The sequence below is a fragment of the Canis lupus genome, chromosome 8, assembly GCF_048164855.1.
Source record: "Canis lupus baileyi chromosome 8, mCanLup2.hap1, whole genome shotgun sequence".
NCBI lineage: Eukaryota > Metazoa > Chordata > Mammalia > Carnivora > Canidae > Canis > Canis lupus.
Genome location: NC_132845.1, coordinates 64,136,560 through 64,148,927, shown reverse-complemented (window position 1 = coordinate 64,148,927; position 12,368 = coordinate 64,136,560). Strand labels below are relative to the sequence as shown.

At 41.5% G+C, this 12,368-nt stretch overlaps 1 protein-coding gene across 14 annotated transcripts in view; it reads right to left on the bottom strand.

The window, feature by feature from the left end:
- The window catches only part of SDK1 (sidekick cell adhesion molecule 1), an 895,654-nt gene that overhangs the window by 362,216 nt on the left and 521,070 nt on the right, over window positions 1-12,368 (bottom strand). For all 14 annotated transcript variants that reach the window (XM_072836835.1, XM_072836824.1, XM_072836827.1 and 11 more), the window contains one exon: window positions 2,822-2,955. In XM_072836835.1, coding sequence (XP_072692936.1) covers window positions 2,822-2,955 — 134 coding nt within the window. The remainder of the gene's footprint in view (window positions 1-2,821; window positions 2,956-12,368) is intronic.

Below are 12,368 nucleotides of genomic sequence, written 5' to 3'. Positions count from 1 at the left end.
GCTGGCCCCTGGGAGCTATTCACTTGGACTGCTGTCCTGCAGGAGGAGCAGCTTTATTATTATGACAGGTAACAAGAGGTGGGGCTCCCTGGTGCTCTCTAATTTTAAATTAATTATGGTATGATCCACTAGGAATTTAATTTCCAGTACCTTATCACCTCAATCATATTCACTAAAGTTCCTTGATGCTGAGGAAAATTTATCTTTGTTAAATGATAATTGGCTATAATATCTTTTGATTCTTCAGAAATGCTGGCTGGCAAGTTTTTCAGAAATTTCATCAATCTTGTTTGGTGTTTTTAACAAAGCCTACCTCAGAAAAACAAACAAACAAACAAACAAACAAATAAAAAACAAGTTGTCTAAGTCTGCAGCATACCCTATATCCTACTACCAGCATGAACAGGTCCTGAGGATACCTAATCTCACGGTAAACTTAGAGGTGTTGTACCTCTGCCCCTCCCCAGCCCCATCTAGTACTGGTGGTGGTCCTGAGTACAGGTACTGTTGCTGATAGCATTTGATGCAGTCCAGAAAGGAACAATCCTTACACATACAATTCTGGCAGCTTCTGCAGATTTATCAATATTTCTGATCTTTAGAGGTTTCAAAATAGAATTTTTAGTGAGAAAATGCATAATTGAGTACCATTTAACTTTTAGCTAAATCCAATATGTCAACAGAATGTTATCCTGAAAAAATCAAAATAAGGCTGTTTCCTCAACCTTCTGACTCTTCACATGTTAGTTGGTCCCAATAAAAAGCAAAGAATATATAAGGAAACAGTATGCAGGTTTTCTCCCAAGATTTAAAATAAGTCCATCCACATCATCAATCTTTTTATATCTCACCTTCTAAACATTTTACCTGGTGCCAATGAAAAGATAAATATATACAAGGGAACAAAATGCAAGACAGTTAATTATAATATTTATAAGCTGTTTCCAATATTCTTCTTGGTTGGAGTAGAATCTGAAGTTATTGAAAAAGAATTTACATATTCCAATTATCTAACGCCCCGGTACTGCATTAGGATGGCAACTTGCAAATTCACTGTATTAGTTTTATTTCCTACTGGCCTTTCTAGAAGAGGCATGTAGGAAAGCACAGGTACAGATGATTTCACAACTCTGTGATGTTAGCATCGTGTTAACCAGGCTACTTGAGGAATTTTTTCCCCATCTTCCAACAGGCTCAGACCAATTTCCTTGCTTCTGACCTAGAATTCTACCAATATGGTCAATTATTATACTGGTATGTATATCACAATTGAGTGCCTAATTAATTTTCTAAACAATAAATGGCTCTAATTGTAAAACTCAGAAATCACTAAAATAATCAATTTGATAATATAATTTCCATCCTTTATTATCAATAGTCTTGATAAGTCACATTTATTTCTATTATGATTCTTGATTCAGAGGGTCCTTTAAATAGCAGCACATCATGGCCTGTAGTTTGTGAACCCCACACCCAGTCAATGCACCTAACTCTATGGTGACAGCCCAATCCACACCCTGTCTGTGGTCTGGAGATCAGGATTCAACTCCTAGGAATGGAGATGCTGACGGAAGGATGATGGCCACCCAGGAGCATTTACCAGGGAGGTGACAGGCATGTGAAAGCACTCAATGAATCCCGGGGTCTCCTGCCCCATGTTTGCTACGGACATTCACCTAGTCAGTCCTGCTTGGCTTCACGCAACTATCCCTCAGGGAGTATGAGGAGCAGCCACTAGGATCCTATCTGAAGTACCACATGAAACTTTTCAAACCACTTGAGGGGAAAGCCATTCCTTTGAGGTGCTTCTTAAAAAGATGACATCTACTATGAGACAGATAAACTCATTTAATTCCCCCTTGTTTTATGTGATCATCAAATTTTGAAATTTACAACCATTTCCCAGCTGTGTGTTCTCAGGCACAGAGTCACAGCATTTCATCCCATGAAACATCACTCTGCCAACAGCTGGTTACCTGCCCTGTGAAGTGCTTGCTTTCATCTCTTTTAGCTCAGAGTTTTTGTTTCTGGACACTTCCCCCTTCTCCAGCAATCAACTCTGGTAGAATTTTAGAGCCTCCTTTCAAAGTCCAAATGTTTAAACTAAGTTTCCTCAAACTAAAATTTCCTTAAATAAACTGAAAGTGTAACTGTAATTGGTGTGTATTCTCATCATGATTCAGTTAAGTCAGGTAGAAAAAATGGTCAGTAGATTATAATTAAGAAATACTGCTAATTTCGGGTACCTGGGTGGTGCATTCCTTTAAGCAACTGACTCTTGATTTAGGCTCAGGTCATGATCTCAGGGTCATGAGATCAGGCCCTGTGTCAGGCTCTGCACTGGGTGTGGAGCCTGCTTAAGATTCCCTGTTTCCTTCTCCCTTTCCCACTACCCCCACCTGCATTCTCTCTCTCTCTCTCTTAAAAAAAAAAATACTGCTAATTTTAACACAATATATATATTTTCTCAAAGATTTTATTTTTAAATTAAACATAACCTGTGTTTAGTTTCAAAGTTCACAGATAAAATTCCTTATGAATCAAGGTTTTTTGTTATCAAAAACAATATGCAATAGCAGTGTGTAAAAGCAAAAATAATTTTTTTAAATCCCCCAAACTAACAGGATCTTGCAGTAGGAATTATCTGTTGTGCCCACATTTTCTGCATAGCACTTCAAAGAAAGCAACTATTGACACTGGATCAATGTTAAACCATAGCCACTATCTTAGAGATTTATTGCAAAATGCCCCATGAGACATATATTAATTAAATCAAGATTTTATTGCTTTCAGAATTATCATTTGGAATTTCAAAACTCACTCGCGATGCTCAAGTGAATGAGTGGGCTGGTCTTGTTCTCTCCATTTCGCTCATTGACGGCCTGTGCATAGTAAGCCCCGGTGTCCCCCGCTGTCGTAGCAAGGATCACCAGTTGATTTTCCAGCGTGATGGCTCTGTGTCAGACAAGAGACAGTGTCAAAGGCACTCCATAGAACTTCTGGTTTGTAAGGCAAATTAATTTAGTAAGCCAAGAAAGAAATGTCCAGGGTTTATAAAAAGATCTGGAAGGACAAAAGCGAACGTATGGGCGGACCTCAGAAAGATGGCGGTGGCTAAGCCTTCTCTGCCCCGGGGTTCACACTCCTGTGGGGAGCCTCTGAGCCCTCTGACCCTTTGTTGTTATGAGGAAGACAACATTTTGGAACATATGTATCCAAGGTTTGTTAAAACACAGAGCTTCCTCTGGGACTTTGTAACAAGTTAGAAGACATTCCAGAAGAGCTAGTCTTTTGCTTTCAAGCAGGGCTGTGTGATCACACAAGGGTCACAAACCTCTCAGGTGGAGGACTGCACTACCCCAAACCTGGAATGGGAGCAATTTCTTCCACCTCCTAAGGTGCCTCATTAGAGCCTCTATACCTCTATTTCTCGACTAGTGGGTAGAAGAAAAGTTGCCAGTGGGCATGGTGTTGACCCCTTCGATTTGATTTTCCATCTGGGCCACCTCCTCACATTCCGGAGGTGCAAACAGTCTAGTCCATCATCACTGAGACCTTCTCGTATACCCTAATTCTACTGCAGAAAGGAATCTTGGAGACACATTTGACCCACTACCTTCTCTTTAGAAATGAGAAAACTGAGGTTCAGACAGGTCATTTGTTCAAGGTAACATAGCAAGGTGACAATACCGGAGGGAGGACCTGCCTTCCCACATGTGGACTGCTGCTCTGCCAGGCAGATCACACAGAGACTCACCAGATGACTTATTTAAAAGAGGAGGAGGAAAAAATAACAAAGATACAACTTCCATAAACCTAAGCAGCTTTTAATGAAAATATGTGTCCTACTGTCTTTTGCTCTTGCTAAAATTTGCATAATTTGTTAAAAGAAAACAAAACGATACAAAGGGCAGTCTGGGCATTGCAGGTAAAATACATTCTGAGCACCCACGTGCCATGTAGGCCCTGCTCTTATTCAAACGCCAGAAGTACCTGGGATCCAGACTGAATTGCTTTGCTACCCACAGGCTGTTACTTTACAGGGAATACGTTTCTTTGTTCATTTTAAATCCTAGATAGTCATAGCCCTTCCAAATTCAGATAAGATCTCTGTTCTGGTAACATAAAAAACATGCAAACTGTGTGACCTGTCATGGGGAATCTTTCTATGATAATCATCTTTTTCTTCCTGATACCTTCTGGAAAGCTTCTTCAGACATTCACGACTTTTATGCATTATACGAGATTATTTTACAAAGTTACTGCTTATTCAGGGTTCCCATAGGATATACTGCAGTTTGAGGTCTCTTACTAACTTATCTCCTCCCACTTAGGATAATTTCCCTATTAACAAGTTTTCAATTTTCAGTCCCATAAAAATACCTCAAAGAAGTTTTACTATAATTATTTATGACTCTTTTATAGATTCCTTTATAGAACTGTAGAAATGGTTCCATTTTATTTTAGTATATGTTACTCTGGCACCTAAAATTAAATATGAATATTTATTACACACGAAGTTATACATTTAATAGTACAATTTAAAAAACTGAGTATGTCATAACTTTTTTCCCTAACATCTGATTTTCGCCATCGTAATTTCAAATATGCCTATTATTTCTCAGAATTATTCTCCAAAAATGCCTATTAATTCTCTGTATTATTTATGACATTGTCTCAAGGGTACTGAAAATATAAAGTACATAAGGAATAAAAATATTAAAGTTTACATCCATTATAATTTGTATCTTTAAGCTCATTTTTTTCTTCTAGGTTTTAATTTCTAGACCATCTTAAGTCAAAATTTATAAAGAAAAACTTGTCTATGCCAAAAAAGACAGCACAAAAATGCCAAAGCTTTCCAGAACATTAGATTAATGAGGATCAGTTCCCAGGAAGACTTTTTTCTTTCTTCCTATCCAGCTCTTTCTGAACAGAACACTTCCACAAAAGAAACTGAGTTTAAAATGAAAATTAAACAATCTAAGGACATTCATCTTAATTTCAGATAATTCAGATAATTGTTATAATGCTTAAGAGAAGAGCAATTTTTAAAGACACTGAAGTGGGTACCATGCATTGGTTCTCTGAGTCCTCCCTCACAAACTGAATCTGCTGTGTTCACACCTTGCCCACCACCACATACGTGAGGAAGCTGGCCTACTCCTAACACCAGGTTTGGATTTTGGTCATCAGAGGCCAGTACAGGTACCGGTGCCATCTAAGACATGAGGAATTGGCATGGGACTCAAGCTGCCCGGTTGGACAAAGGGGAGAAGCACGCCTGGGGGAGAGCCCTCACCCCTGCTGGAGGCCAGGCCGGAAATGTGCTGTCCCACATTTGGCAGCCGGCAGCCACCGTTGCAATGCTGAGGAAGGCAATGTGTAGGCAAAAGCCGGAAGAGAGAATTTTGAGAGTCAGAGCAAATTAGATAATAGCCTGAAGGTGATGATATGAAAGTAAGCTAAATGATCCTTTAGCGTTACTCTTACATGTGGTCCAAAAAATATTATGTGGAAATGTTGGGATCCCTGGGTGGCTCGGCAGTTTAGCACCTGCCTTTGGCCCAGGGTGTGATCTTGGAGTCCAGGGATCGACTCCCCCGATGGGGAGTCCCTGCATGGAGCCTGCTTCTCCCTCTGCCTGTGTCTCTGCCTCTTTCTCTCTCTGTGTCTCTCATGAATAAATAAATATTTTATTTATTTATTTTATTTATTTTTTTATTTTTTTTATTGGTGTTCAATTTACTAACATACAGAATAACCCCCAGTGCCCGTCACCCATTCACTCCCACCCCCCGCCCTCCTCCCCTTCCAACACCCCTAGTTCGTTTCCCAGAGTTAGCAGTCTTTACGTTCTGTCTCCCTTTCTGATATTTCCCACACATTTCTTCCCCCTTCCCTTATATTCCCTTTCACTATTATTTATATTCCCCAAATGAATGAGAACATATAATGTTTGTCCTTCTCCAATTGACTTACTTCACTCAGCATAATACCCTCCAGTTCCATCCATGTTGAAGCAAATGGTGGGTATTTGTCATTTCTAATAGCTGAGTAATATTCCATTGTATACATAAACCACATCTTCTTTATCCATTCATCAAAAAAAGTAGCCCTCAGGCTACTGAGGTGGGCGCTGACTTCTGACATTTATTCCATATCTTCATTTTATAGTAGTAATGTGATTTAAAGAATTAACCCTAACCAGTCTAAACCAATCATGGTAATCCCTTCCCTCTTGCCACGACTGACAAGAGGAAACCAGGCTTGAACCAGCTGGTCCATGGCAAGTATCTGGTGACTATCATTGCACTTAGGTACCCACACCTAAGTGAGTCCCACCAGATGAAAGGGTAGGATTTTTATTCCTTGGTTGGGGGATCAGGCTTTTTCTCCCTCTACCACATGTGAATAAGGAAGCATGCTGTCTGGGTGTTCATAGTGGCAATTGTATGGCCTGGAAGGAAACAGCCTTAACATGAAGTTGATGATGCTGGTGGCCGGAGAGAGAGAAAACAAAGTCCCTAGGTCCTTCATCTTGAGAACCTGAGTTAATGAACCAACCATACTGCAGCCCATCCTATCTCTGGGCTTCCTGTTTCGTGAGATGATGTACTTCACTCACGTTTAAACTTGTTTAAATAGGGGTTTCTGTTTCTGGAAGTCATATGAATCCTGATACAGATGGAAAACAGCATATGCAATAGCATCCATCTGGGGTTCAAAAAAAGAAGAGTGTGTCCTCAGTGCACAGAAAATAATCTTCTGTGTATATTTCTCTATATGTGTATATATAAGATGGTAACAGCAGTTAACTTTGAGTGGTAAGATTATAACTTGTTTTCTTTTGATCTCTGTATTTTAAAACATTTTTCCGCAATAAATCACTTTTGTTACAGAAGAACAACTTTCAAAATGAATGCAAGGGCATGTGTTTAATATTTTGCCCAATGGATGCCTGGGTGGTTCAGCAGTTAAGCGTGGATCAAGTCCCACATCAGGCTCCCTGCATGGAGCCTGCTTCTCTCTGCCTATGTCTCTGCCTCTCTCTCTGTGTATGTCTCTCATGAATAAATAAATAAAATCTTTAAAAAAATACTTTGCCCATGATGCAGACTACTTGGCTTTTTTATTACATAATTCCAAAGTACTAATTTAAAACTTCACATTGACTTTACAGGAAAATTATAACATTAAGCCAGAGAGATTTTTCTTTTATTTTCACATTGTTAAAATAAATGTATATATGGTTTTACATAAAATTATTTCCTTAGTCTTCCCCATCTTAATTCTACATTTCAAAATGAAACCTTCTAACTTCCAGTTCTGTGGGATAGTAATAAAAAAAATAGCACAGAGATTTAAAAGCTCAGTGCACTATGGCTAAGATGGACCTGAGCTTGGAAAAGCAGAGCGCTGGATTCATGAGAACACATGGAAGGGTTGCTTACTGCTGATGGTAAGCACATGGATGGTTCAGAAGATGACTCATTTGAAAGGGCACATTCCAGGTGCTTTCAGCTCTGCACTTGATTTTCTTGAGGCAGTTGACAAAGTAAGAATTCTCTATTTTGGTAAAGTTAAAACCTCAGAGGAGATCCCTGGGGTCTTTGACCATCAGCTCTGGTCAAGATCACCCATGAGGGGAAATGCCCCTGGGTGTCTAGGTCCAAGGGCTTACACACTTGATGTATGGAGCCGGTGGGGGTGCAAGCAGTGGGCGTGTCTACAAGTGAGCTTCCTGCCACACCTGCCAATGTCCAGGGGATATCACATTCTCAATGCCACAAAGAACACTGACTTTCCAACCTGTGGCACTCACATATTAATTATGGAAGCACCAGCCTGGTAGTTGATGAAAACAGCTTACACCTCTCCTCACAGCTGCCTGTGACCAGGAAAGAAGGTAAGGATAGATGTTCATCCGGATTGCCATGGGAAGAGAACCAAATAATTGTACTCATTATTTAATCAGATGTGAGTCCCCAGGCCTAACTCAGAGTGGAAGGCATATAAGCCTGAACCATGTACACAATGCCCATGTCCCATGGAGCTTAGATTCAGTGTTTTTATAAACTATAAGAAGTAATACGAACACTTCATGGACTTTCCCTTAAGAATGGGAAGATGCAGAGACAAGGAGGGGTCATTCAAGCTTTCCACCAGCAGAGTTACCATCGTGGTCCATGTCTTGCCAAACATTTCAATTTAGTACATGCAGGGCCTCTTTTCTAAAGCATGTATAGTTAATTTCATTAGGGAAAGTATATGAGGAAATATAATTAAATTTATATAAATTCTTCAAACTAACATTCTATTCTACGTTAGCTGTCAACTCTAAATTAGAGATACAAGTGGGGATACGTTATAGGATACGACTTCTAAGATGGTAATTCCCTTAAAACCATTTGGATCTGAAGCATATTCAATACACACATGTTCTGCCTTAGACACAGTTGCCCCCTAGCATTTAAGCACAGAGACTGATAAACAATATGTAACCAATATATGCATGTTAAATGAATAGAAAGAAGAAAACATGCACCTTTTATTCATATTCACATTTTTTCTCTGACTGCTCATTTTTGAGCTTGCAACTCCATCTTGGTGCCAATATGCAGGCAAGGAAAGGAGTAATCCAACCATTTAGTGAGTCTGCATGGAGCACCTGTACGATGCGTGGCCCTGTCCAGGGAAGGTAACTGGGGAATACAACTACTGAACACAGGGAGGTGGCTCAATGGGAAGAACACATCCAAAAGACAGAAAAAGAAAATGGTAGATCTCCGAAGTCTCAGATATATATTTTATAGAATTCTAAAGGAGTAGAGAAGCCAAAGAGGCAGCTGAAAATGTGGAGGTCTGACCACATCTATCTTCCTGGTGACAGCTGCTTAAAAAATAAAATGCAGATGAGATGCCATACAGAAAGATAGGCAGGTTTCCTACCCCAGAATGCATGTTCTAGTTCAGGAATAGGAGGGCTGTTTCTGGAGGTGACATGGAATGAAGTACCATCCTCACCTCAGTTGAGCCTCCTCCCCACATGTTTCACCTTCCACCTGAAGCTCTGGTTAAGGGCTCTATTCTGTACTGTCCCAAAGGACAATGCATCCAACTTTCCCCCAAACTGTGGGCCTGGACTGGGGCCTCCCAGACTGCTCACTAGGAGCACAGCACTGGGTGAGCATCAGGGTCAGCTGGCCTAGCTGTGGCAGAGAGGGAACTTCAGTGAGCCATAAAGAGAAGGAAAGAAGGACACCCTCCTGAGTGCACAGTATCTGTCTCTGAATAAAAGCAGAAGGGACACCAGAGCTCAGAGCTCATTCATCTTCTCCAAGACCAGCTCCTGGAGGCCTGAGGTAAAACATGGCCTGCCTTCAAATTAAAATCTTAAGTGGTCTACAGAGAAGACATCCTCTGTTTCTACCAAGACAAGATGATTACAGGTGATAGGCAGTAAGTCCACAAGTAAACCTAGGCGGAAGTAATCACAATACTCTGGAATGATAAAGAAAGGTCCTTGAAATGTGCAAGTGTGACCTGGATGAATCAACAGGCCTGGAATCAGGTCTGGCTCTGCTTTGTTCCTTCAGGCTCACTACTTGGTTTGGTCATCTGTGAAACAGGGGTGACAGTACTCATATCAAAAGGATCCTCGTGAAGTGCAAATCAGGCAGTCACCTGAGTGGGACTGACACTAGGTCTTTCGCTCAATGTTTGCCGGGTCTGAATGCAGGTGGGATGCATATGGATGGCAGGTGGGATGCATATGGATGGAAGGTCGTCAAATAATACATGCAGTCAATAGGAATACATCCTCCTTCTAGGGCTAGTATCAAATACTTTTTAGAGTTTTAGTGAACAGACTACCCTGCAAATATGGCCAAGTCACTGAATTACCAGATTAACGTCATAAAATCATCCGAAGCTGCTACTCCCTAAAGTCATGTGCACTGGAGACAGAGTAATGCTCTGGCAAAGAGGCCCAGAAAAGCTACATTTGCAGGTATTTCCACCCACCTACCACTCCAACTGCAATACCTACGATACAAGACTTTAATGCTAGGAAATCCCTGGCCTCTTCTAAACACATATTGATGTGTCATAAACAGAATCGATCCTTTTCCTGTTGGAAAGATACCGGACAACAGGAGAGATGGGAAAGAAACAGAGAAATTTCAGGGTAACCTGATACAACTGATGGGGTATTCCATCGGGGATTTTCACCCAGGAGAAACATATTTATTTATACAGCAGTGTTTCTTAAAATTTCTAGATACTTTTACTTATTTAGTTTTCAGAGTTCACTCATTTTATTTTGCTTTTTATTTTTTTCTGGCTACTTTTAAAAAGCATTTTAATCAATTTATACTCTATCCAGGGCCTTGTGTTATTTTAGTTAGTGGTCCCAGCTCTGGGCACAAATAAGAGGTCATGCCCAAATTCTGGCATGGTCACGTGCAGGAGAATGAAGTTGAATGAGGAAGCTTCAAACAGAGTTGAAGTTTAGGCATAAAAATTCCCAGCCACTTTTTTGTTTAGTTTTGTTTTTATTTCCTGCTAAAACAAAACATTTAGAAAAAGAAACAAGATTCAACAAAATGTGTAGAATGTGTAGTCAGGTCCTTAAACATTGGAATTTACCCAGACTGTAAAATCCACTCAAACCAGAAACCATTAAAAAAGACGGCAGAAAGATATATGGCACCTGGATAGGCCCCAGTGAAGCCCTCCCCAGAGGGGGCTCTTCTGAGATCCTCTCCAAATAGCAGACAAATCTGAACTAAGTTCACTTTATATATAGCATAATAAAAACAATACATACGTCAGCCCAGAATTAAACGAGCCACGGCCAAGTGAGATACTCTTGCCTGAACTGATGGCATGCGGGATGGGGAACTGCCAAGCAAGTGGAGGCCCCTGCAGGGCATGTGCAGTTCCCCTGCAGCCCCTGTGACTGCCAGTCACCCCCACTCAGCTATCTCTGCCTCGTAGGTTGTGTCAGGAAAGCAGAGGCTGGCAGTTCAAGCATCCAGACAAGTCAGATCTCCTTTTCTTCAGAACAAGGCACATGGAGGCTTTCTTCCTCCTGCAGAACAGGGGCAATGGGCAGAGCACTTGACCCTGGCTCCACATGGTAGCACCTGTGTGGGGTCATGTCTTCGTGACAGGATCAAGCACAAGGAGTAACGGCCGTGAAAAAGAGAGCTTCTTGAAGAGCAAACAATAGCAAGGAAGGCTGTCAGATCACTGGGGGACAGACTGCTTCTGGAACGTTCTCTCCCTTGCAAGTCAGTCACAGCATTAGTTCCCTCTTTAAAGGAACATAATTATTACAAAGAGGTTCTACTCTTTGTTAAACTGTCTTTGATGACTAAGGGACAAAGCTGTGCCCGCAGAGCACACATGGCCACAGCAGAGTCACATGCCTCGAGTTTTACAGCTGGCACTCAGTGTAAAACTGAGTGGTGGTGCCCCTCCACGTGCTCCTGGAACACACACACACCGCAGACGATGGGGTGAGAGCCTTGTGCTCCAGGACAGAACTCTGTCAGCAATGGAGATGAATATAAATCTAGAAGAATACCCAACTTTCTTTTAACTATTTTTTCTTCTGGAAACTACCAGTACAGGCCATGGCATTTGTGTATAAACAGACACTCCATCATACGACCCATGAGCCTTCTGCTCTTACACACACAGCCTGGCAAACAGGCGCAGGGAAATGGTAAAACAGTCAACAGAGAGCAAGTAATTTATAAATAAGGCCAAGAGGTATTTAAAACCCAGGGTTCCTAAACTAAACCCTCAGAAAGGATTACTGCATCCCTTGTTAATGCAAAATGAAAGTATCCCCTGGGAGAGGCGCCACCCCTTTACAAGCTGGGCCAAGGGCCCAGGAGGCCTTGCATTATTTACCCTGCCCTGGGAGTTATTCCAAAGATGCCAATCAGTGAATCCAACAGAACCATGAGCCATAGCTGGGAGATGGACACTGGTGTTTTTTCCTGAGTTCTAACAGCCTTTTCTGAGCTCCCTTTCAGCAGGGGTAAACCTGTTTGTTCCAGATGTGTCTCCTTGAGAACTGACCCCTGGCCACTCCTCATTTGTCCTACTACCTGGAACTGCTTATAGTTTCACAGAAGGAGCAAGAAGCCCCTTTCAACTAGCCTCCTCCACAAAACTGCTCTGCCCTCCTCACAGGATGATAAGATGCAGACTTTACTGAGCATGTTCTCTGGGCCTGGCCCCGGTGCTCAGTGCTCCGTACCCATTACCACATCTGGTTCTCCCAGCACCTGGTGGCTGCCACCAAGAAGTGGACAGAGGGATCACTGCAGGAGAGCCCTCCTCCACCCACC